This window comes from Hoplias malabaricus, chromosome 6, assembly GCF_029633855.1.
Source record: "Hoplias malabaricus isolate fHopMal1 chromosome 6, fHopMal1.hap1, whole genome shotgun sequence".
NCBI lineage: Eukaryota > Metazoa > Chordata > Actinopteri > Characiformes > Erythrinidae > Hoplias > Hoplias malabaricus.
The window spans coordinates 48,148,432-48,174,854 of NC_089805.1; the positions used below are offsets into that span (position 1 = coordinate 48,148,432).

Genomic DNA, 26,423 nt, shown 5'->3' on the forward strand with positions numbered 1-26,423 from the left:
AGGAGGGGAAGCTCAATTTCGACCTACATCATAAAATGTGTCGGTTTATTTATACGTAAATTCTACCCTCCATTCCTTTTTAAGAAAATGATCTGTGACCCTGTCGTACCAACAAGGCGTCTTTTCCAGGGACTTGACTAGTGTCCTCTCAATGTCCAGCAGAGCTAGGCTGCTTAAATGGCCTTGGCCCATGTGAAGTGTGTCCGCCTGTGCTCCCACAGATCTTTACACCAAAGGATCGCTGATTCGCTCATTTCGCTGTCAATCAAAAAGGGATTCAGCCTCAGACAGATCATCCAATCATCATGCAGAAGCTGAGCGTCCGGGCCAGCCGAGGCCAGCCCACTGCCCCATAGACCCCCAGAGACGCTGAGCGTCCGATGGGCGGGACAAAGCCCAGCATTTATCCAATGACTCGTCTCGTTTCACTGCACTTCGCTGCTTCGCTATTGAACTCTGTGGACGCTCAGCGTCCTCACTGTTTAAAGCACTGTGAAGCTCCGGGAATGATTGAGAGGAAAGCCACGTCTTTACCAGTGATAAGAAGCTGATTCTGAACAAAAGTTGAACGCGTTGTGGTGCATATTTATTCAATGACATGTACACATAACAGTATATATTTGATCACTTATTTTTTGACATTTTAGGGGAAGCTGAGCTTCTCTTGCAGTCTTAGAGCAATCGCCTCTGCTGTGCTGTCTCCCCCATCTTTAGCAGAACCGTGCAGGAGAAACTGCAGTGAACGTGCAGCACTGTGTAAATGTCTTAGACACTTACATTATTTCAAATAACAATTTTATCTTCTAAATAAGCGTAGTGCTTGTATATATTTATAAATACAAAAGAATAAATACAGTAAAATGATTTTCTTTTCCAAAACGTAGTAGCTGTGTTGTGAGTGAAGAACAAAGTGTGTTTCCAGATGTTTCTCCTGATCGTATGGATTTGTTAAATCTACAGCACATTCTCACACAGTGGAATAACGGGGTTGGGTTTATTTTAATATTAGTGTTTTTTGCTCAAATAAATAGCTTCTTAAATCTCCACAGGACCGGAGTGATCGATGGGGTGAGACCTTATCTTACTCTGCAGAATGAGCTGTGTGTGGCTGGTGCTACTAGAATTCAAGCAGCATTACTGATCTCAGACAGACTTACTGTGAAATGTGAACCTATGTGTTAATGTTAAGAGTCTGATTGAGCAATAAACAAAGAAAAGAATGCACAGAGAAAGGCAGGTGACATAAACATGTCTTCTCCAGGCTGAGTTCTCAGAGAAGTGTTACTGATTATACAGTATCTGCTCAAACACAGGATCAGCACGTGATGACCACATGAATTGTGCAGTATGTTGAACTACCAAAATATAACATATGAGCAGAGGGTGAAGAGGGTGTAGGAACAGGAAGAACTACCAAATGTGTAAGACAGAAGAACCAGGCAGTCAGTTTGGGAGAGAGAAGAGCACGCTGGTCTAACAGATATATTCTAGCAGTTATCCCACTGTAAGTAGAGAAACTGTGCTCCTTTATTTAGACGTATCATCACTGTCACTACATTAAACACATGTTAGAACAGTAAAGGGGACTATGACCTGATCAGTGGGTCTCTTTTGTGTCTCTCTTTTTGTTGTGAATTACCAAAGGCATGATACTGGATTATTTTATTTACTTTCTGTGTGTTGTACTGCATCTTCCCGCCTACACACAGCCCACGTAGCCCTTCAGTTACACATTCTGTTGAGTTAAATGATGTGTAAACAGAGTGTTTTCAGTGTTATGTTGTAAACTAACAGACTATCATCAGGTACATAGCACTACTGCTCTGAAATGTTCTGTTTTCTCGTGCTGTTCCAGGTAAAGGAGACTCTATCCTGGAGATCAGTGCCCTCAGCAGACCACTGCATCTGGGTACACTCTACAATGCCCGGAATGACCAACTAATCCCAGGTACTCACCACACACCTCATGATCCCCTTCACAAATCCACATTTCTTCTCATTTGTTTCAGTAGGAAATGTAAAAGGGCAGTTTGTTGTTCTTCTGAATATTGCTTGGTGTTGTGATCGATTAATGCACAAAAGTAACCTGTTGTTAAAGGTTGATGACAACAAAGCACTTTAGGCACATACACAAATTGTGTAGTTTTATTTACTATAGAGTTAATTTACTTACTAAAGTTAGTTTAACTCGCCAGTAGAGGCTATACATTTTCACTACTATTTTGTATGAAACATGTGAAAGTGTGTACATGTGAAAGTAAAGCCTTTAACAAAATATTTTACTTATTTACCTTTGAGATCTGACCACAGACAGATTCTCTGCGAAATGTGAACTGAGGTGTTAGGGTTAGGTACAGAGCCCTGGAGGGGACCTGGGTAAAAAAAAATACTAATTCGAGTGAACGATTTACAGATTGTGCGCACAATTTAGTTAATTCGAGTGAACAAAATAGTTATTTGTGTGCACGAATAAGGAACTGATTCTCTGGGGGCTCCGTAGAAGCCAGCTGCCTTTTGCCAAAACGCTTATAATGTGCAAGCTGTGGAACTTATGACTGCAGTCACTGCACATGAAGTAAAATGACCTTATTTAGTCCGTAAAGACCAAAGGTATCAGTTCAGTGTTGATCACACTGGGTACATATGGATTATGAAGTGAGTGTAAGGACGTGAGTGAGTGTAAACGGTGTGCATCATCTTTTCGTCTGAGCACTAGAAGCTCATAGCTGTCATTTAAACACAACGACACCAAAATAAAATAATTATTTGCACTGGATCGAATTCCAGAGCCCTACATTTCACACAATTGTCCTGTTTATAACTGAGGAGCCATAGATATTTTACATAATTCCTGTGAAGGTTGGTTAGGCTCCTATCTGTGCGTCAGCCTCCACAGGGACATTAAGGGTTTTAAACTCGCGCTAATATAAATAAATAAAGAACAATATGTAGGCTTAGTTAGAAACGAACTGAATCAACCTTCAAATAAACAACAAATAAACAAATTAAGAAATAAATGTTTAAATAAACAAGGAATATTACATGTATGGCCTTATCACATAGATTTACACATACGTGTGTCCCATATGGACTCTAAAATTTGCGTTGTGTTTTAGATCGATCAGTGACAATTTGTTTGAGACAGAAACTCAACTGTGCTTCCTCAAACAGAAGAGCTGATACTCCGGCTCCTAAACAAAGAACGCGCTTATCACTTTTAAGCAATTTTTCTGTCAATTATTCAGTGTCGCAGCCAATGGAGTCTCAGTCCCTCCTACAGGGGCTTGGTGTGAGGCAGAGCTGAAACACTGAGAACTTACAGCTCTGTTTTAAGATGTCTATTTTTGTCCGGAGAAAGTACACTTAATTTTCCCAACTGACTTTTAGAAGTCATTTTTTATATATAAAAATCACAGTAGATAATTTCATATAAGATTAACAATAACATCCATCCATTATCTGTAACCGCTTATCCACTTCAGGGTCACGGTGGGTCCAGAGCCTACCTGGAATCATTGGGCGCAAGGCGGGAATACACCCTGGAGGGGGCGCCAGTCCTTCACAGAGCAACAAACACACTCACACATTCACTCACACACACAGTCACTTTTGAGTTGCCAATCCACCTACCAACGTGTGTTTTTGGACTGTGGGAGGAAAAACCTTCAGACAAATACATTTTATGTAAAACATCTACACAACGAAAATGTGGACTCAATGAATTTCACCGTAGCCTTAAAACTGTTCAACAACACAATGTTTTTAATCTTAAACTTTATTCTGTAAATTATTCCAGGCAAATGATGCAGAAAACCTTAAAGCTGTTTTTCCCAATTTAGTCAGAACTTTGGGAACAACATATAGACATCTAGAGAAAGAAGATGGTGGGTTCCATGATTTACATTTAAAAGAGAAGACAAACAGGAAGTCTTCCAATAATCACAGATTGAGTGTGTCAGTGAATGTGTGTGTCGCCCTGTGAAGGATTGTCACCCCTCCAGGGTGTATTCCCGCCTTGCGCTCATTGATTCTGGGTAGATTCCAGACCCATGGTGACCCTGAACTGGATAAGTATTACAGACAATTTGAACAGTTCACTAGAAGATCCAGAAAAAGTCACTAAATCTAGTGTCCCAGATCATTTTTCTGGTTGCAATTCCAGATTAAAAAATATATATATAATCAAAACCAAAGATTAAATCTAGTTCTATGCAGATCACATTTTTAACATTATCCAAAAAAGGGTCCCAAATTCTATGGGATTTTGTATTGGAGCCATAAGCCTTTCTACCTCTGCTGCACCAAGAATATCTTTGATCCACAGAGTATGCGAGGGAGAGGAGAGTGACAGGATCCCTGATGAAGGAAAAACTCCAAATAGGGCTATAAAGGCATTAGACTCAATAGTCTTCCCTAATGTTTCTGATAATGTTTAAATATCTCAGACCAATAAGGGTTCAAAGAAGAACACGACAAAACCTGTGTGAAAGAGTGGCGGGTGCTTGGCAACATCTATCACAAATGGTGTCTATATCTTTATACATTTTGGCAAGTCTGACTCTCAGTCTGTGTTTGGCACAAATAGATGATTCATGGACCTGCTTAAGGAACCTCCTTATCCCAAAGAATTCTGAAACATCCTCCTCAAGCTCCCCTTACCACAGAGATTTAACAGTATTGAGAGAGCCTTTTCATAATGAATTAACCTGCTCATAAAAATATGAAATTAAACCTTTTATAGAGGGAGCCAGTCTTTAAAAATATGTCCAAAGGGGTGTCAGAAGGTAAATTGGGAAACTGTGACGAGATATTTTTTTTAAAAAAAGCTACGGATTGGCAAATATCTGAAGAAATGATATTGTGTTAGAGAAAAGTAATCAACTGTTGAAAAGATGCAAAAGTACCTTAAATATACAGGTCTTTAACTATCTGAATACCCTTTTTATTCCAAATATCAAATGCGCTATCTATACACAAAGGGGGAAATACGGGATTTTAAATTATACGGGAGAGAACAGAGAAAGCTAAAATAACATCTAAATTGAGTCCATATTGTCAGAGGTTTTGACCACTACATTCCTGTTACATCACTAAAGGGGCAACCAGACTAGGGCAGTAAGCAGAGATGAAATAATATTTAGTTGTAAATAAGTTGTTAGTACAGTGATGAGACAGTAAGGCACCATAGAATATATTTATTTAAGACACTGACACATAAAAGTGCACACAATCCAAAGATAACATAGTTACTCTTACCTGGGAGAGAGAACATGGATGGTAACAAAGTAAAGAACAAAACAAAACTACCTTAAGATGGATTAGTCAGGTCTGGCTAAGCTATCAACTAAACAAAGTAAAGCTAGCTAACTACACTCGGCTAAACTACTGCAGAAATACAAGGGTTGGTGTTGTAACCCTGGAAAGGGCAGATAAGAAAAGAGAAGACTCAAATGTGGTGTTTTCTCACTGCTGTATTGCAAGTAGTGTGTACATTCAAGGCAAACACATTTGTCACAAACAATTTTATACTCAATATTATTATCATTGTCACACACAATAGAGCACAAATTAAACTGACCTATGTCACAATATATATTCACTAAACGGGCAGCACACTCGCTCACACTTTCCTCTCCAGAGACCTCAGAGCATTTGCTTTGCTTTGAATGCATTTGACTAAACAGCCATGAGAACTGTTTCTTTTTAAAGTACATTTAACTAACAGAAATGAAAACATTAACACACCTGTCTCTCCACACAGTGATTATGTTCAACATTTTATTGTTCAAAACGTATTTAAGACGTTAGTATAGGGGAGATGATGAATGAGAAGGCTCAAACGTGGTGTTATCACTGCTGTATTGCAAGCAGTGGAAAAAAACGCAGAGAGCTCTCCCTACTGTCTGTTTAGGCAAAAACAATCAATTGCAGATCTCATTTTCCACTAGAATTAACCATTTTAATTGTGAATTACAACTGTTTTTTTTCTACTCATCAACTGAGTTAATGGTTTCATTTGAGGATGCAGTAGATGAAGCAGGAAGAAGCTGAAGTATGCAGACTTAGTGGCTGAGGTAAGGGAACGCATGTGGCAGGCACGTTAGACCGGTGGACATAGGTGTAAGGGGATGTACGATTGTTCATGGTAAAGGGTAAGGTAGGACGGAAAAGCTGGCTTGGAGCGGGGTGGGTCTGGGACGCCAGACTTCACTGTTGAGCCTTCTGGAGGTGTTGTGGGCTTAAATTCAGTGAAACACTGATGAGGGGAGGTGCCTGAATGATGACCTCAGTGAAGAGGTAGTGATGCAGTGGGTGGTTTGAGTACTCATGGGCTGGGCTCAGTGTAGTGATGGGAATTTCGGCTCTTTTTGGGGAGCCGTCTCTTTTGGCTCGGCTCTTCATAAAGAGCCGGCTCTTTCGGCTCCTAAATGGCTCTTTGTTTTACCACTTATTTCCACTGGTACAGAACAATATTACCTACATTTTACATGACTATATGGACAAAATATTACTGTTCAATATTAAACATAATAAATAGTGTTGCAATGGCCAATTGTTTTTATGGCTGTCTTGTAATAACTCAATGATGGCACTCACACATTCAATTGTATAAATAACTGGATTTTTATTTAAACACCTTAATAAAAATCACTTGTAAACTCTGAAATATAGCCAATGGAACCCAAAAGGTAGGTATTACAAAATAGCTTATTAAATTAAATAATCATCCATTTCTAGGAAATAAACAAATACTCTGCAAATTGCAAAACAGCAGCATTCAACGGTAGTGATTAAAACAACCACAACTGTCAACAAACATTCAACTGATTTAACATTTTCTTCAACTATTTTTTGGAAGGCAGATTGGCATTCAGGAAAACCAAGTGTCTCCCCAGTAAACATTTAGCCATTGATTCAACGTTGAAATAACGTACTTGACTGTCGTCTAATCAACGTTTTTTTAAGGTTGAAAATGAAAGTTGAAAAGACGCCCAAACACAGACGTTGAAAAGACGACTAAAAAAAGTCACATTAAAGACGTCCTTTTAAAGCCGTTATTTCAACGCTGAAATCACGTACCTAAATGTCGTTCAATCAGCGTTTTTCTAAGGTTGAAAATGAAAGTTGAAAAGACGCCCAAACACAAATGTTGAAAAGACAACTAAACAAAGTCACATTAAAGACGTCCTTTTAAAGCCGTTATTTTAACATTGAAATCACGTACCTAAATGTCATTCAATAAACACTGAATTAAAGTTGAAAAGACACCCGAACATAAACTTTGAAAAGACGAGTAACAGAGTCACATAGTGTAGTACAGTACAGTAGGTTCCATTAAGAATTTAATGGTTCCTAATAGTTTATCCATTATTATAAAACATTACACCCATAGGTAAAAGCAAAATATTTATAAACATATTGGCAAATTTTTGTAATTAGCCCAAAATATGTGACTCATACATGGCATACATGTAAATATTAAAAAAAAATAATAATAATAATATATATATATATATAATGAAATTTTTGTTTCATTTACATGTGTAATTGAATTGAATACAGAATATTATTTTTTATATTTTCATTATATATATATATATATATAATGAAAATATAAAAAAAAATATTCTGTATTCAATTACACATGTAAATGAAACAAAAATTTGCATACTAAGATAATGATGTACAGATTTGAACAAAGTACAAAGTATAGAGTGTACAAAAGCTTGTCACGGGCTGTACCTCTTTTAGGTACAATACAGTACCTTTCAGTGTTCTTTCATGTAGTCATGTTTTTGTATTAGTTAATGTACTTGGAACCATAAGGGGCTAAAATGTATCATTAACATTAGCTTTATGTATACCATCCCAGTGACAAACCATTTTGTACCCTGTGGTGACTAAAGTGTACCAGAATTATTAACACAAATAATCATAATTGGTGGCACGGTGGCGCAGCAGTTAGTGTCGCAGTCACACAGCTCCAGGGACCTGGAGGTTATGGGTTCGATTCCCGCTCCGGGGGACTGTCTGTGAGGAGTTGGTGTGTTCTCCCCGTGTCCACGTGGGTTTCCTCAGGGTGCTCCGGTTTCCTCCCACAGTCCAAAAACACACGTTGGTAGGTGGATTGGCGACCTTCCATAATCAACAGTGTACGAAACAATTACTTATGTAAAAAGGCAAAATCAAAAATATAGAAATTTTTAAATTAATAAAAATCCACCTGAAGAGGAAATACGCAAAACTGACATTTTAATATATACATTAAATTTTACCTTTTTTTTTTATCTGTTTAACCCAATACATTTAATTAATAAAAATATGACAGTGGAAGGAAAATTTTTGCTTGTGTTTTCAGTACACATCTGTTAGAATGAAACTTGAAAATAGTGTACCGGCAGTCATATACCACAGGTTATACTGTACATGTCCACACACAGGCCAATGTGTTGTTTGAGTTTGGCAAAGGTAAACTTTCTATGCAGAAATTGTGTGCATTGGTTCAGTGAAGGCATGAAAGGTTTAGTACAGGAGGTTGATCACTTGAGTCACACTCTGCAACTCCATGTTTAAAATGCATCTCTGGAGAAATGTCATGACGTTTTCAAGTGTGCAAGGTATTCAATTTTGAAGTTGTGATACATACAGGTGTTTGTGAAGAAGGCATCATCTACTGCACTATGACAGCAAACCTCAACTCAGCTTTCACCACACTCTGGCTTCCTCTGGAAACACCAGTTTCCCAGTCCTGATCTTTCAGCTGAATTATCAGATATAATGTTGTAGGTTCACCCTACAGAAAAACAGAATAGACTTGGCATGACACACTAAGGCATAATACTGACTTTCCATTGACTGTGACTATTTCAGTTGGTGTGGCAACAGTTTACTTTATCAGACTTAATGAGGGGGTCAGAGTTGTAAGTCAAGAAAAACAAGTGTATTCTTGAAGTCAATGCCTATACATCATGAAGGAAAATGCTTTAATAATGATCCCATACCTATTAACCATTAATTTATATTGGTGCCCCCCTCTGGAGTTTGGTGTTTTCTTACTGTGTCTGTATGGGTTTCCTCTGTGTGCTCCTGGTTTCCTCCCATGATCCAAACACACATTGGCAGGTGGATTGGCTACTCAAAAGTGTCCATTGTGTGAGTGTGTGAGTGAAATTGTGGGTGTGTGGTGCCCTGTGAAGGACTACAGCCCTGTCTAGAGTGTGTCCCCACCTTGCGCAGAGTGACTCCAGGTAGTATGTAAATATTTTGTACCCACCACAACCTTGAACTGGACAAGCAGACAATGAATGAATACATGAATGAATGAAAGCACAGAAGCCACATTGATGCAATAATTGTTAAATTATTATTTAGGTCAATGTTTAAATCAAACCTGTAAGCTTTGAAGTCCTCTCTCATCTCAACGTCAGTGTGGTGATGTGTATTTTAGGGAGTACAGCTGTAAATCCATTGCTGAACTGGTGAGTTTTGTTCACTGTTAGAGTATGGATTCCATCAACCTCATCAGACAACTGTAAAAACAAAGCAGAACACAATAGATGAAAGCTTCATTATAATAATCCAATAAATTATATCAATAAAGACAATAGTGTAGCGCAAATAAGATAGAACAAGGAAACGATATTAGACAAATATTAATATAATAGAATAATAATAATGGTCTTACAGTAAAAAACTAATATAAATCTAGTATTATATTATAGTATTATATTATAAATATTATAATAATATTATACATATTATATATAATATTTTCAGAATTAAAGATAAAAAGATGCAATAATACTTATATGATGTTGGTTCACTTGCTACCAGCACTGGGCATTTGGTGACAATGTTGACTTCCTTGCCTGATAAAATTACCGAAACCTTCAGATCTCTGCAACATTGAAAAGTGGCACATTTTCTAGCTTTTGCTTGAGTGACATATGCAAGGTGTGCTGGAGGATGAACAGTATTAACTCAAAACATGTATGCTTTCATTAATAACCAGACCACAGCAAATACGTTTTAAAATTTTATTACTAATTCTACAATATAATAAAATACATACTTGCATTAGTGTTCCCCACAACATTTATATTTCACAGTTAAACCTTTGGGAACATGAACATACTCCATGTTGGATACCTGAGTGGGAAAAAATTGTCAGTCTAACAAAATATTGTATCATATGTAAATGTTTTGGTGCACCTGATAAAATTATATGTATTGATTTTCTAAGTAAAAGTAATAACAGAGTACAATACATCGATATTTTACACACAACTTCAGATAAAAGTACCGTTCATCTGATGATTTTCACATATTTGGAAAAGCACAAATGTGGCCTGCACAAATGGTATTGTATGATTTTACTTTCCAGCCCAGCACTTCTTTTGATATTTGGTTAACATTCGCATTGTTAGCAAGGTGGCTTGCATGTAACTGCAACCCAGACCTGCTGAAATAAATGTCAAAAACATTACTCTTAATAATGTAATATTACTTTGAATTTTTTATACAGAATGGGTTAACTATTATCCTTCTCTACTCCTTCACTTGTCTTCACTGAGATGCTAACCTAGCATAGCTGTTGCTTTGCTAGAGCTTTTTAAACACTTATACTTTACCAGAATGAGTGAAACTAATGTTTTATTAAGATTAAATATCAATTACCTCTGAATATACGAGCCTCCTCCGCTGTTTTAGTAATGCCTGCTTCCACAAACCGTTGAAAAATCATCCACTGAAACTTATTTTGACGCCGTATTCAAACTCAGAGCAACCGTTATCTGAAGGGGAGGGGCTCTCTCTCAAACACACACACATTCTCTCTCTCTCTCTCCACTGATGTTGTCAGTTCGTCCCAATATAACTGACTTGTTTTAAACGCCTTTTGGACGTCCATTGACATTATCAATTGGTCCCGAAATAACTAACCTGTTTTCAACGCATTTCGGACGTCCATTGACGTTGTCAATTGGTCCCGAAATAACTGACTTGTTTTCAATGCATTTCGGACGTTCATTGACGTTATCAGTTGGTCCCGAAATAACTTACCTGTTTTCAACGCATTTCGGACGTCCATTGACGTTATCAATTGGTCCCGAAATAACTAACCTGCTTTCAACGCATTTCGGACATCCATTGACGTTGTCAATTGGTCCCGAAATGACTGACTTGTTTTCAATGCATTTCGGACGTCCATTGACGTTATCAATTGGTCCTGAAATAACTGACTTGTTTTCAATGCATTTCGGACGTTCATTGACGTTATCAGTTGGTCCCGAAATAACTTACCTGTTTTCAACGCATTTCGGACGTCCATTGACGTTATCAATTGGTCCCGAAATAACTAACCTGCTTTCAACGCATTTCGGACATCCATTGACGTTGTCAATTGGTCCCGAAATGACTGACTTGTTTTCAATGCATTTCGGACGTCCATTGACGTTATCAATTGGTCCCGAAATAACTGACCTGTTTTTAACGCATTTCGGAAGTCCATTGACGTTGTCAGTTAGTCCCAAAATAACGGACTTGTTTTCAACGCATTTCAGACGTCCATTGACGTTATCAATTGGTCCCGAAATAACTGACTTGTTTTCAACGCATTTCGGGCATCCATTGACGTTATCAATTGGACCCGAAATGACTGACTTGTTTTCAATGCATTTCGGACGTCCATTGACGTTATCAATTGGTCCCGAAATAACTGACCTGTTTTCAACGCATTTCGGACGTCCATTGACGTTGTCAGTTAGTCCCAAAATAACGGACTTGTTTTCAACGCATTTCAGACATCCATTGACGTTATCAATTGGTCCCAAAATAACTGACTTGTTTTCAACGCATTTCGGACGTCCATTGACGTTATCAATTGGTCCCGAAATGACGGACTTGTTTTCAACGCATTTCGGACGTCCATTGACGTTGTCAATTGGTCCTGAAATAACTGACTTATTTTCAATTAATTTTGGACGTCCACTGACGTTTAAAATATGTCCTTGACAGGCCGACTACTTTTAGACTTCCAGGGACGTCCCTTGTTTACTGGGTCAGCTTGGAGGGGTTTGATATTCAAATTCAGTTTATAACCAGATATAAAAGAGAATGAGTCCAGTATCTCTAAAGCACTGGGTGTAGATGTCTGCAGGTCAGACACATATATAAGAGCAAGTCATATGTATAAACATTTTTTGTTCTGACCCATTCTTAATTATGCCCCTGATTTGAGAATTATTACGAAGAGCAATGGACAATGGTTCCACTGCAAGGGTGAAGAAACAAGGACACAGCAGGCACCCCTGTCTTGTAGAGCGATGCAGTGGAAAATAATCAGAATGACTATTACTTGTGTGCACTGCTACTACAGGCAAAGACTATAAGAGTATGACCCAGAATATGAAGTTCTTCTCGAACCCAAACCTCTCCAGGGTATAGAATATCTATGGATACAGAGAAAGCCTTTGATATAGATATTACAGTTTCTGAGAGATTAGACTTAAAAGGAGTGTAAATTGTATTAAACAATCACCTTAAATAAAAAAACAATAAATGGATCTTGACAAGGCAATTTCTACAAACAGGGCAAGTAATTTAGACAACATTTTTAAATCTGCATTTAATAAACTAAAAGGCCGATATGAAGAACACTCAAGTGGGTCTTTGTCTTATTTCAGAATCAGAGATAATAATTAGACCTGATTAAGGGTTGAGGGGAGTCAGAATCAAATGACTCATTAAACATGTTCATTATTAAAGTAGCCAATTTATCAGTTAACATCCTATACAATTCATTTAGCCAACTGAACCAGGACTTTTACCAGTCTGCATAGATCTGGCAGTTAAGGAAAGGTCTTCAATGGATATTGGTTGATCCAACAAATTAACTAAGTGCAAATCATGTATAGGGTGTGCCTTGGTGTCAGATGTGTACAGAGAACAACAATATTGTTTGAACTCATCATTAATCTTTATGGGGTCAATTGTTATACCATTTACTTTCCCTATTTGAGAAATCGGATAAGATGAAACAGACTGACACAAGAATTTCCCTGCTTAATCACCATGTTCATATTAATTAAGTTTAGATTTAAGTAGTAGCTCTGCTCTCTGGTCTGTGGCTAACATCAAATTGTGCATGTAATATAAGACACTGCTTGTATAAATCCTTACACAGAGAGACCTCATATTGGCTATTCAACTTAGTGATGTTCCTTATTAAATTGTTAAATTTGCTGCTTCTTTGATGTTTCTTAACCTTTACATATGAGATTATCTCTTCCCTAATAAACACCTTCAAAGGTTCCTGTAAGATTGATGCGGAGATGTGAGGTTTTATTTGTACTGAAGAAAAAATCTATTTGGCCCAAGATATATTTTACAAACTTCTCATCACAGAGTAACCGCATATTAAAATGCCAAGGGGTACAGCCAGCATTTATATTCACAGATAATAACGGCCATGAACTGAAACGAGCCAACAATTAAGGTCCCCACCTAATCGAAAATGTGGGGTCAAATCTGGGATAATAGAGAAAAGCTGCCTAAAGAACTGATCACTGTCCCAGTCTGGGGCATATACATTTACTAAGTGTACTGGCATATTACAGTTTCCCAGTGAGAATTACATACCTGCCATTAAATCTGAAATCACACTGAAGCATTGTAAAAGGAATTGATTTATGTAAAATAATTGCCACTCCCATAGCTTTACCACTAAATGAAGAATAGTACAAATGACCTACCCATCCTCCTCAACCTTCTGTGGCCAAGACTTAGTTCAATTCAATTCACTGTTATTGTCACATCACATTAACACAGGTGTGAAAGGTGAGTGAAAATCTTAGATGCATAGTCCCTCAGAATGTGCAAACATATATTATACTATTACTTAAAAAGAAAAGAAGAAGAAACCTAAATAGAGAGCTCCTGTCTGACAGCTGTTATTTCCGAGTGCAAGCTTGAAGAAAGAGAATTGATTTTACCACCAGTGTTGTCTTTTAATGTTTCAATCATAGCCTATAGCACCAAAACATTAACGGTGCTGCTGGGCAAACTATCATCCCTCAAACCTGGTGAACTTGGGAGACACAGCGCTTTTGGAGCATGTTTTCGAAACTTCTGTCTTATTGCGAAGAGGACATTTTAGTTGCTCAGAATATCAAAACGTATGTAGCTACCTGTTCCCATACACGTATCAAAGAATTTAACACACACAAGTTAGACAACTGTGCAAAATAAAATCAAACGTAAGCCATATTCTCTCAATGCAATGGGGAAGAAATGTCTACATCCTCAGAGTACCCGACATACAGCGCCCCCCACTGTTATATGCTTTTATGGCTATTATAGAAAGAGAAATAATGCAAATGAAATAAAATCACACTCATATGCACATGACTGATATATTGCACTATCTACTGATAATGGACCTGATGGTTCATTGAACTCAAGGCTTATTTTACTGAGATCATAATGACAGACTTAGCTCTGCAGGAGGTTCTCTAACATTATCGTGTCAATCTTTTCAGGATTCAGCATCTGGGAGACTGAGGATATTGATAAAGCTACTAGAGTCAGACCACAGCCCAGTACAAGGTTCCAGGTAGCAGGGTCAGAGTCTCTCAGTGAGAAAATCAGTCTGTTACAAGTGAGCGCCTCAGTGAAACTCAGCTTCTTTGGTGGACTGATAAAGGCTGGAGGTTCTGCCCATTATCTGAAGAGCAATACATCCTCAACTCATCAGTGCAGTATTTCTCTGCTCTTCCATAAATCTACAGAGTATAAAGAGCTCAGAATATCTGATCTAGACTCTCCAAATGCTGAGATATTGGAAGAGACAAATGCTACACATGTTGTGGTTGGGGTGCTCTATGGGGCTGACGCAATCATGGAATTCCAACAAACAGCCAGCGATGCTTCGGATAAGAAGGAAATCCAAGGAAACCTACATGTGATGATCAAAAAGGTCCCCTCAGTGGAGATCAGTGGGGATGGAAGCCTTAAAATGGATGATAATGACAAGAAGAAGGTGCAGAACTTCAGCTGCCAATTTTTTGGAGATTTTGATCTAAAAGAGAACCCTTCTACATTTGAGGAAGCTGTGAAGGTGTACAAAGAGCTGCCCACCCTGCTGGGGGAGAAGGGAGAGAAGGCAGTGCCTTTGAAGGTCAGGTTGTACCCACTGAGCAGGTTTAACAACACAGAGTCCAAATTAAAGACAATGATCTCAGAGGCACTGGTGTCTGAGGTGGAGAAGGTTATGGATGATTTCCAACAAGCTGAGAAGAGGACAAACGACCTACTGGAGAAGAGCAAAGAGATAAAGGCTGAAGACCTTGTCGACAAACTAGAGCAGTTCCAGAGCAGTCTGAGGGTTTTCATTGTTGAGTTTCTGAAGAAAATGGCAGTTCTGATTCCAGAAGTCAGAGGGGGAAGTGTGAAGGAAATGACACTGAAAGACCTCCTGATGTCCCTGAATAAATCAGGCTTCAGTGGAAGAGAAATGAAGCAGTGGCTGGATGGAAAGGACACTGAGATTGATGTTGTGATAAAGTACATCAGTAAGATACAAGATTACACAATTAAACCTCCAGGACCTGAGCTTGACTCATTCCTCATGGACCCTAATGTTACTGATGCCTTTGTGTTCAGTTTCACCTCTCTGAAGTATGAGGAACCATACCTCAATAAAATCTCACAGGCAGCTGAGAACTTCAGGAGTGGTTCCACCAGTGGCCCGGCTGAACAGGACACAACAGAGGACGTCCCCTGGTACAAGAAAAAGGGTGTCAAGGAGGTCCTGGATTCCACACTCAGTTTGTACAACACCATTTACCCCAGCAAGAAAGTGATCAGTTTTATTTCAGACCCAGAGCACCCAGGAGCTTCAGTCCGCTGGTATAACAACACAGTTCTCAAGGATCCACATGTAACAAGCCTCACAAGAAGTATGCTGAAAAAATGTAAGGTTTTTATCATAACATTCTTTATTACATTAACGGGCCATTATGCAACAATTTGCCAATTTTTGAGGAGTCAACTAATTTTAGAAACATCTACAATTATTGATAGGTATGTAGTCAGTTCAAATAAAATCAAATCTAATTTTTGTATAGTGCTTTTTATAACTGATGTCACAAAGCAACTTCACATAATTCTGGTAAAAACAAAGTTTTAAAAAAGTTTTCTTGGGAAGGTGCTATATAAATGTAACTATAAATAAATAAATAGGGGCAGCACGGTGGCGCAGCAGGTAGTGATGCAGTCACACAGCTCCAGGGACCTGGAGGTTGTGGGTTCGAGTCCCGCTCCGAGTGACTGTCATTGCGCCCAATGATTCCTGGTAGGCTCTGGACCCACCGCGACCCTGAACTGGATAAGCGGTTACAGATAATTAGCTAGCATGCAGCTAGCTGTAGATGGGTACCCTCGTTTGATATTACCAGTCGCTTGCAGTAGTTTTAGCATGCCGCTAGCTGTAGATGGGTACCCTCGTTTGATATTAGCAGTCGTTAGCAGTAGTGTTAGCATGCTGCTAGAGCACAGTCCCAGAAAAACAGATCTGTTTCTTTCTCTTTATCTCTCTGTTGCTCTGTTCTCATCTTTATCTTTCTTTTTCTCTCATGTCTCAATTTATTCTTCTATCTGACATTCTCTCTTCATCACTCTCCCACTTTTATTTATCTCAACAATTCTTTTTCAGATCTTATCTACTCTCTCTACCTTTATTCATCATTTTCACACTATTTCTCTCTCTGTGATGGTGTATGTGTGACGGTGTGTTTATTGTGTGTGTAAATGTGTGTGTGTGTGTGTGTGTGTGTGTGATGGTGTGTTCTCTAATGTGTGTTTATTGTGTGCGTAGATGTGTGTGATGTCACTCTGGATCCAAACACAGTACATCCTCATCTCATTCTGTCAGAGGGAAACCGGAAGATGGAGCATGTTGGGAGGAGTCAGTCGTATCCATATCGTCCAGAGAGGTTTTATGAGTGGGGTCAGGTTCTAAGTGTGGAGAGTTGGACTAGACGCTGTTACTGGGAGGTGGAGTGGAGCGGGAGGGAGGTGTATATCTCAGTGTCATACAGAGGAATATGGAGGACAGGAGGTAGAGATAAGAGTCGGTTTGGATTCAATAAAAAATCCTGGAGTCTGTTGTGCTCTGGGAACAATTTCTCTGTCCTCCACAATAATCAGGAAACTAAGATCCTTGCCCCTCGCTCTCCCTCTAACAGAGTTGGGGTGTATCTGGACTGGGAGGGGGGCACTCTGTCCTTCTACACCATCCCCCCCAACACACACACACTCACACACTTACACACACTCACCACCACATTCACTGAGCCCCTCTACGCTGGGTTTAGGGTTCCGTATTCTGGGTCATCATTGCGAGTGTGTAAGGTAGAGTAAACACTGGTGTGGGGGTGGGTGTCTCTCACTGCTCTTACAATGAACACACCATCTGCTCTTTCTGTAAATTTTACTGAAAATGCAGTTTGTTCATATGTTCTTATAAGAAAATTATTCGGTTAAAACAAATACAATTAGATCCTCCTTTTATTTTTGACTCCCTTATTCCCTCTAAACATTTATTATTATTATTATTATTTAAATATTGTAATTGATTTGTTAAGCAATTCAGTATCAGAATTTTTTTTTAAATCACTTCGCTATCAGAATTGATCATATTTTAAAATTTCAGTATTTGTAAACATTTCTGCAGTAGAATTTATCTTAGTGTAATCATTAGTTTCTCTAAGCTTCTTCTAATATCCAGAAATTTTGTACCAAATAAAGTTATACTTTACACCATGAGGTATATTTTTCTTGTTTTAATGAAATCACAAGCAACTTTTCCCAGAGCCAGCTTCCGTAACTGAGGATCAGAACGCCAGGGTCCCTGCCCCTGGCTGCTCCCCGACCAGCTCTTCACCCTCACTATGTTCCTGGAAGGTGCTTAGGTGTTTTCTCAACCAGTCCACATGTGCTTTGTGGCTTTGGAGAAAGTATTCAGCTGTGACTTTCAGGGAATTATTTGGGTGTTGCTCTGGGAGTATGGGGTACTGGGCTCATCTTTCATTGCTACGAGCTATCTAGTCCCTATATAAACAGAGCAGGAACCTGGTCTGCATTGCCGGCAGGAAGTCAGACCGGTTTGCAGTTTGGGTTGACCTCCTTCAGGGCTCACCTATGATCATGAGATTTGTGTATGAGATTGCGGGTACAAGCAGCTGAAATACATTTCCTCCTCAAAGTGTCTGGACTCTCTCTACCGACATCCGGGAGAGACTCATAGTGGAGCCGCTGCTCCTCCACGTTGAGGTGAGCCACTTGAGGTGGTTCAGGCGTATGGTGTGGATGCCTCCTTGGTGAGGTGTCCAACAGATAGAAGACCACAACACTCTGGAGGGATATGTTTCGATGGGCCTAGGAAAGCCTCAGTACCCCTCAGAAGAGCTGGAGGAGGCGCAACACCAGTTGCAACACCACTACCCTCAACACCAGGACCAGAATAAGTGGCAGACGATAAACTGAACTGGAAAAGAAAGGTTTTCTAATGATACTGTCAGGAAATCAAAAACCATTCTTCTTTATTTTTTTTTCACACAAGTGCAGTGTGAAAAAGCTTTAATCTTCAATAAATTAGTCTTCTGTCTCTGTCTCACCTCTCTCACACTGTCCACACAGTCTGCTGTCTCACCTCTCTCACACTGTACACACAGCACCACTGGTGCACTTCACAAAATAGATGGCATCGTGAGGAAAGAACATTATGTGGCAATACTGAAGCAACATCTCAAGACATCAGCCAGGAAATTAAGGGTTAGGCGCAAATGGGTCTTCCAAATGGACAATGACCCAAAGTATAGTTACAAAGTGGCTTAAGGGTAACAAAGTCAATGTTTTGGAGTGGCCATTACAAAGCCTAGATCTCAATCTTGTTGAAAAGTTATGGGCAAAGCTGAAAAGGCAGGTGTGACCAAGGTGGCCTACAAACATGGCTTAGTTAAACCAGTTCTGTCAGGTGGAATGGGCCCGAATCCCTACCAACTATTGTGAGAAGCTTGTGGAAGGATATCCAAAATGTTTGCCCCAAGTCATACAGTTTAAGGGCAATGGTACTGTAGCGGAGTGACCATATTCAAACTAGTTATGCTTAATAGTGACTTATTATTATTATTATTATTATTGACTTAAATGACAAAAATATTAACAATTAATTAGAGAGGGAATACTGTCACCGCTACGTGAGTTCTTCAGGATTTTCAGACTCTTAATGAACATACTCCACACACTATTATTTCAAATAATGGAAATACTTTATTAAGAGGAAAGATAATATTTGATAAACATAGCACAATCATCAAAATCTCACGGAATCAATGCAGGTGAAACCGGTTCGAATTTAGAGATAGGCTAGGAGATATGGCTTGGGAGTGAGGCTTGTTATGATCTAATCTGATCAAGATATGATTTTATCAAGAGATTTAATTCAATTTCAGCTCTGAAAATGAGGAATTTAGCTTACTTTTCTGCCGATTTCGGGTTATGAACACAGCCGCTGATGTCCTGCAGATCTTTGCCACTTTTCGACGTCCTTCGGATGGTGTGACGTCAGTCGGGGATTCCCTTCACAGAGAGCTGCTGGCTTGGCTGGACTTTCCACTGCCCGATAGGTAAAATCTTGCTGTTTTCCTCCGATTCCCAGAACTATTCTTGAATTATTTAGCTTATACTTATTTTACGATTTTCCTCTATCTTAGCGGTGTCTTTTATTCTGGCCACGAATAAGTTTCACCTGCTTTGATCAGTCGTAAAATTAAAACTTCGGCTACAAACACGAACACAAATAAACAAAGAAAAGATTACTGACAATTACTCGACGTTACTCCGTAGTTTCTGTATCGCACTGCTAACTGGCACAAGGCGTCCCTTGGGAGTTGCGTGAGGTCCTTTTCTTAGAGAGTTCTTTTGAAGAGTCGTCTTGTCGGCGTAGAGAGAAGACAAAGGAGCGAAAAGAGGAGAGCTCGAAAGAAGAGAGTGTCGCAAGGAAGCGTAGCGAGAGAAGAGAGAAGAGGATGTCAAGGGCTGGGTGACCCCTTTTCAGATGTGATGCGGTCACGCCCATTTGGGAGGTCTCCTTTCTCTGATTGGATCCCGGGTCTGAGGCTCACGTGACTTCCTTCACGTTTCAGAGAGAGGGAGAGAATTCACATTTTTGGCTCTTACAAAATACTGGATAAAATAAAATACTTATACATACTTGGGCATAGCATAATGAGTGTACTGGATTATTTTTATCAAATATATATGTATGTATATATCTTGAGTACATTACCAACTATTCTAGATGTTAGAAACTAATTTGTTTTCCTAAACAGAGACAGAAATTTTCCTTCATGATTGAAACAGTAATACACATCACTTCATTAGTTAGTAGACATTCACCAGAGAATAACAGAGGGTAACATTAATACATAGTGCATAAAACATGTTTATAAACAGCGGTGCCCCGACGCGTCCATTATGTATTTAGAGGGCGGCAGGGCGAAACGTGATTTTGCAAATGTCCACTTGGGGGCACTGTTGGTCCATGCTGTTTGTCTGGTTTGAACTAGGGTTGCGAGAGTTCACTACAAGGTCAGTTCTGGGGGCCATCTGTTGATTTTGCAGAATATAATCATTGCGCTATCTAGGCGCCAATAGCTATAAAACTGGGGTTCTTTAATCCTGGTCTCCAAAACTTTGTTTGATCTCCTCGGCTTAAAAGACTCATAACCCTGGGTTAGGAGCTCGGACATCCGGGAGAGACTCGGAGTGGAGCCGCTGCTCCTCCACGTCGAGAGGAGCCAGTTGAGGTGGTTCGGGCGTCTGGTTCGGATGCCTCCTGGACGCCTTCCTGGTGAGGTGTTTCAGGCATGTCCAACGGGGAGGAGGCCCGGGGGCAGACCAAGAACACGTCGGAGAGACTACATGTCTCGAGTGGCTTGGGAATGCCTTGGTATACCCCTGGAGGAGCTGGAGGCGGTGGCTGGGGGTAGGGAGGTCTGGGTTTCTTTGCTCCGACTGCTTCCCCTGCAACCTGGACCCGGATAAGCGGTGGATAATGGATGGATATATATACATATACATATATATGTATATATGTATATGTATTATACTTATTATTATATTATACATATATATTATACATATATATGTATAATTTTAAAGATTATTTAAAAAAATGAATTAGAATTATTATATTTACACATATATGGGTTTTTACTCAGTATGTACATCTGTGGTATCAGAAGAATCCTATGAACCTGAACTTTAGTAGAGGCTTTTGCTGCTACTGAGTGGTGTCATAAATGAGAATCTTTGATAATGACATAATTTATAAAATAAATAATAATAATAATAAGTCATTATTATAATATAATATAATATAATATAATCATTAATGAGGAGATTACAGCAAATATTTGATAGCCTTAGAACTAACTGGATTATTTCAACAAAATTGTATACATGTGTGCATCTATTTTGGGACCCTAAACAATCTACTGAATTATTGGCCACATGGGGGCTTATAAGTAAACATACAATTCAACACGGAAAATAATGGTGTTTCATCCATTCTTGCATCAAATAAGACTGCTTAATGGTCTGTGCTTTCCATTGTTTGATTATCCTCTTTTTGATGACCATATGAGACAGAACTCGACCCCAGGACAGCCAAGCATAATATGAGGAGGAAATGATCATTCTGACAAATCACATTTGAAAAACATTTAGCCTGTGAGATTATTCTTAAAAGTCCTAGCCCAAATAATGAAACAGTATGACATCATTGAATAATATAGCTTGAGAAGGACATGCTGAGGTAATATATGTTTAATTTGACTGATGATTCCAGCTGAGTTTATCATCAATAAATACATAAAGAAATTGTGTACATTGGACACAGGATATAATGTTCTTGGTTATGTATACTGGTAGGGTTTATTTTATTTATTTATTTTTTTTTTTGAAGCAAAGGGTATGTAATAGTTTTACTTGATGATCACAAATAATTTATTCATTTTAAACCAGGTATTGATATTACTAAATTCTATATTAATAGCTGAAATTAGTCTGAAGCAGTCTTTATTGGACAGAAAAATATTGGTGCCATCAGAAAACAAAACAAATTATTGACAGTTAAAGGTTCATTCATTATTTGTAACCACGTATCCAATTCAGGGTCACGGTGGGTCCAGAGCTTATCTGGAATCATTGGGCGCAAGGCAGGAATACACCCTGGAGGGGGTGCCAGTCCTTCACAGGGCAACACAGACACACAACCCACCAACCAACGTGTGTTTTTGGACTGTGGGAGGAAACCGGAGCACCCGGAGGAAACCCACGCAGACACGGGGACAACACACCAACTCCTCACAGACAGTCACCCGGAGTGGGAATCGAACCCACAACCTCCAGGCCCCTGGAGCTGTGTGATTGCGACACTACCTGCTGCACCACCGTTAAATTGCATTAGTTTAATTAAAAAGAGTAGGGGTCCCAGTATTGACTTCACATTTAACTGTCTGTAGATCTGAGTTGAAGTTTGCCCATGTGAAACACTGCTTCCTATTTAATAAGTATCTTCTGAACCAGTCTAACACTGTGTTGTTGATGCCATAGCAGTGGAGCTTCTGTAATATGTCATGATTAAGTGTGACAAAAAAATAATGCATGCCAAATGCATAATGGCTGCTATGACATCCACAACAGTGTTAGAATGGTTTGGAAGTTACTTATTAAATGGAAAAGTGTGTCACAGGGGCAAACTTCAACTCTGAATTACAGACTGTTAAATGTGGAGGATAAACCTATGTTGTCAAGTAACAATGGGATTTTTTTTGTCTATTAGCTTAATTACAGCCATAAATGGGGTGTTTATCTCTAAATCCATATTGATATTGATATTGCAGATTCTATTTTTTATTATTTGAGCAATGAGGTGGTTATAAGCTGTTATTTCAAAATTTTGTAAGACTGGGAAGGAGAGAAATGGACCTGCAATTGGAGAATATGAATGGATCTTCTGATTTGTATATAGGGATTACTTTGACCCATTTCAGTTGGTCATAAAATATACTGTGGTTAATGATTGGTTTAAAATATGAAGTAAAGGCTAAGATATATCAGACGAATTTCTTGAGTCTATCTGTTCTTAGCTCATCGAGCCCAGCTGAGGTGAGCTTGAGGATATTTATTATGTTGTTCACCTTCTGTAATGTTGCCTGATGGAATGTGAATTGTTTCAGAAGGGGATGGTGAGTTGGCATGACCAGTATGTTGTAGTAGGTATGTTGCAGTAGGTATGTTGGGCATGCTTGCTGCTAATGTTCACAAAAAAATGTTAAATGAATAAGCAATATCCAGATTGTTGTAATGACTTGTAGGTTGCCTTGTTTGAATTTGGTGAGTGGTCTATAATGATTATCTTATAAATGGGTTCACTGATAGTTTACCATATATTTTTTATGTCATGATTTACTGGTTTACTTGGAATTTTTTAATACTGCTTTTTCCTTGCATTTCTGAGTTTAGTTAGTAGTTTGTTGCAAAAAGATGTAAATGTGTGTAGTTTGTTTTTCTCTGGGTGACAAGTTGGCGCAGCAGGTAGTGTCGCAGTCACACAGCTCCAGGGACCTGGAGGTTATGGGTTCAAGTCCTGCTCTGGGTGACTGTCTCTGAGGAGTTTGTGTTCTCCCTGTGTCTGCGTGGGTTTCCTCAGTGTGCTCTGGTTTCCTCCCACAGACCAAAATCACACATTTGTAGGTGGATCGATGACTCAAAAGTGTGAGTGTGTGTCACCCTCTGGGGTATGTTCTTGCCTTGTGCCCAGTGATTCTGGGTGGGCTCTGGACAATGAATGAATTAATGATATTTTCAGACTCCTTTTTAAGTTGTTTGTAATCCATGATTTCTGAGTTTCATTTTTGTTTTTGGTTTAATATGAAAAAGCTTTACTAACCACTCAATTGATAGTTTCACTGAGCGTAGAGTTGTTTTTGGACGTTGGCTCAGTATTAACACAATTCCATGACTCATTTGAGATATGGATAATGAATCAATATTCCAGTTGCTAAAAATCCTAACAGTCATTGTTTCATGTGATTTGTGGGTGAATTTTTTGATTATAGCAAACATCGGCAGGTGATCAGAGATGTCTCTTACCAGAATTCCACTGATTCTGGCCATAAAGGAGTTTATTATATTGCCTACTAATATGGTAGAGCTTGTTATTCTTGTTTGTTGGTTTATCAGTGGAAAGAATGATGATGCATTTGGATGATTTATGTAATATATCTGTATATATATATGTATGTAATATAACTGTTCATGAGATCAATATTGAAATCACCCATCAAGTAACAATTTATTTTCTTCAGTGACTTTACTAAGAATGTTCACAAAATGGTCAGTGGGGGTTTGGGTGTTCATGTTAGAATATTTATAGAAGCATTAAATAATTAGGGAGGTGTTAATCTAAATTTAATCTAAATTATGGATTAATAAACTGTTCTTCTATGGTCCCAAGCTTGACATCATAATAAGAACCTCTCCGAAAGCTTTTATATATAGAACTATCTATAGCACATTCTCCATCAGTCTGAAGAACCCCTTCATGATGCAGAGAGCCCTTTATTAATGAAACGGTCTCTTCAAGTGTACAGGGTTCTATAGATAGGGTGACGACATGTCCTCTTTTTGCCGGACATGTTCTCTTTTCAGGACCTAAATATGTGTCAGGCCGGGATTTCTAAATCGTCCAAAAAGTGTCCGGGATTTAGCCATCCACAGTCTTCCCCCTGTTCCAATTCCTACAATAAGCCCTAATCCCTTCCTTGAAGTGTGCACTTCAGTGATGTGTGATGACATTGTTGTAGGGGAGCAAAATGGGTTGGAGTGTTCAAGTGTTCAAGGGGTTGGAGCTGAGAGCCGAAATGGGACACACTTTGCTGTGCGCGCCTTCTTGTGTATACATCACTACAGTTTAAACACAGTTTTCAGCCGAGCTCCACTCAACATCAGTGTTTTACTGGAGCCAAAACAGAAATGTGTTGAACGTTGTTAAGGTTGTTTGTGATAGTCTCTTCTTCATATTTGGAAGCATTTCTGTGTCACAGCTTTTCACTTTCTACTCTATATATTACAAATCTAAAAGTTATCTCTACTTTACCTAAAATGACACGAATACACAGACACACCTGACGGTTAAGACAAGAATCAACAGAAGGATATCATGTGTAGTTCCTAACATATTTATTGTGATTTTACTCACTTCTTTTCTCTCCTACAATTTTATTCCTCTCTTCTACATCATCAATTACAAATGGACAATTATGCAAATTAGATGATAACATCTTTTAGCAACTTCTAGCTACTTTTACAACCATAGCAACGTTTCACTATTGAGGAGTTGGCAAAACTGGACTGCAAGACTGAGTCAGATTGACTCCTTGGTCAGGTCAACTCCTGAGCCAATCAGAACCGGCAGAGCAGGGCATCCCAAACTGTGGTGCAACAAATTCCAGTTACAATTTATTTAAACAGTGACTTCAAACTCAACCTAAGACTCACCCTCAGATGACTTGAGATTCACGACTCGTGAACAAAATTTATTTAATTTTATTATTATTATTTTAATTTTTTATTTTAATGTATTCATATTTAAATGTTTTTTTTGGGGTAAGCTGCATTCAGTTCCCACCCTTGCAGCTTAACACCTGTGCACAGTAAATAAAATAAGACAATATGCATTGATCAGTTGTTGCACCGTGGTTAATGTGACTTTCACTACAGGTTATTTTTTTTTCAAACACTGAAAAGTGTTACATATGCTATGGCAGTCAGTTAATAATTAGTCACAATCAATTCTCAACACAAACACAAACATTTATCCTATAATGAGGTGCAACAATAGCTCAAATGTTGCAAAATACAGTTGTAAACTTCAAACAAAACTTTCATTGTTTCTACAAATGGCATTGAAATATCCTTTAAAGTGATCATATAACTAATAATCTATCTCAGGGGAAACAGAACTGTGGAAGGGAAACACTGCAGGAAACAGGAGAGCTACACCTGGGTGGAATTATAACTAAATTGGGTAAGAATAAATTAGAGAAATACAGATTTTTGTTGATTGATTTATCTTTTTTCCAGGGCCCTTTAAAGTAGTTGGTGCAAATGCTGCTCTTGTTGTTGAAGCTGGTGAAGACCTGGTTCTCCCCTGTTCTCTCCGACCTGGAGTCAATGCTGAAGTCATGACAGTGAAGTGGTCCAGACTGAAACTGGCTCAGTCTAACACACTAGTTCATCTGTATGAAGGTTTAAGAGACAGGAATGATGGGCAGAAGGAGGACAGCTCTGTTTAA

General features: G+C 38.8%; 1 protein-coding gene across 1 annotated transcript; it reads left to right on the forward strand.

The window, feature by feature from the left end:
• Positions 1-506: 506 nt before the first annotated feature.
• LOC136700262 (cytolytic toxin-alpha-like) lies at positions 507-26,423 on the forward strand. Its single transcript, XM_066675542.1, has 6 exons — positions 507-536; positions 648-756; positions 1,856-1,948; positions 14,538-15,956; positions 16,874-17,116; positions 26,212-26,423. The coding sequence occupies exons 1-6, from the start codon at positions 507-509 to the stop codon at positions 26,421-26,423; spliced, it is 2,106 nt and encodes a 701-aa protein (XP_066531639.1).

Bases quoted from the DNA above. Each gene is read 5' to 3' on its own strand.
- LOC136700262 (XM_066675542.1), top strand. From the start codon at position 507: ATGATTGAGAGGAAAGCCACGTCTTTACCA. The intron at 537-647 runs GTGATAAGAAGC...TTGACATTTTAG, and splicing joins GGAAAGCCACGTCTTTACCA to GGGAAGCTGAGCTTCTCTTG. The intron at 1,949-14,537 runs GTACTCACCACA...CAATCTTTTCAG, and splicing joins GAATGACCAACTAATCCCAG to GATTCAGCATCTGGGAGACT.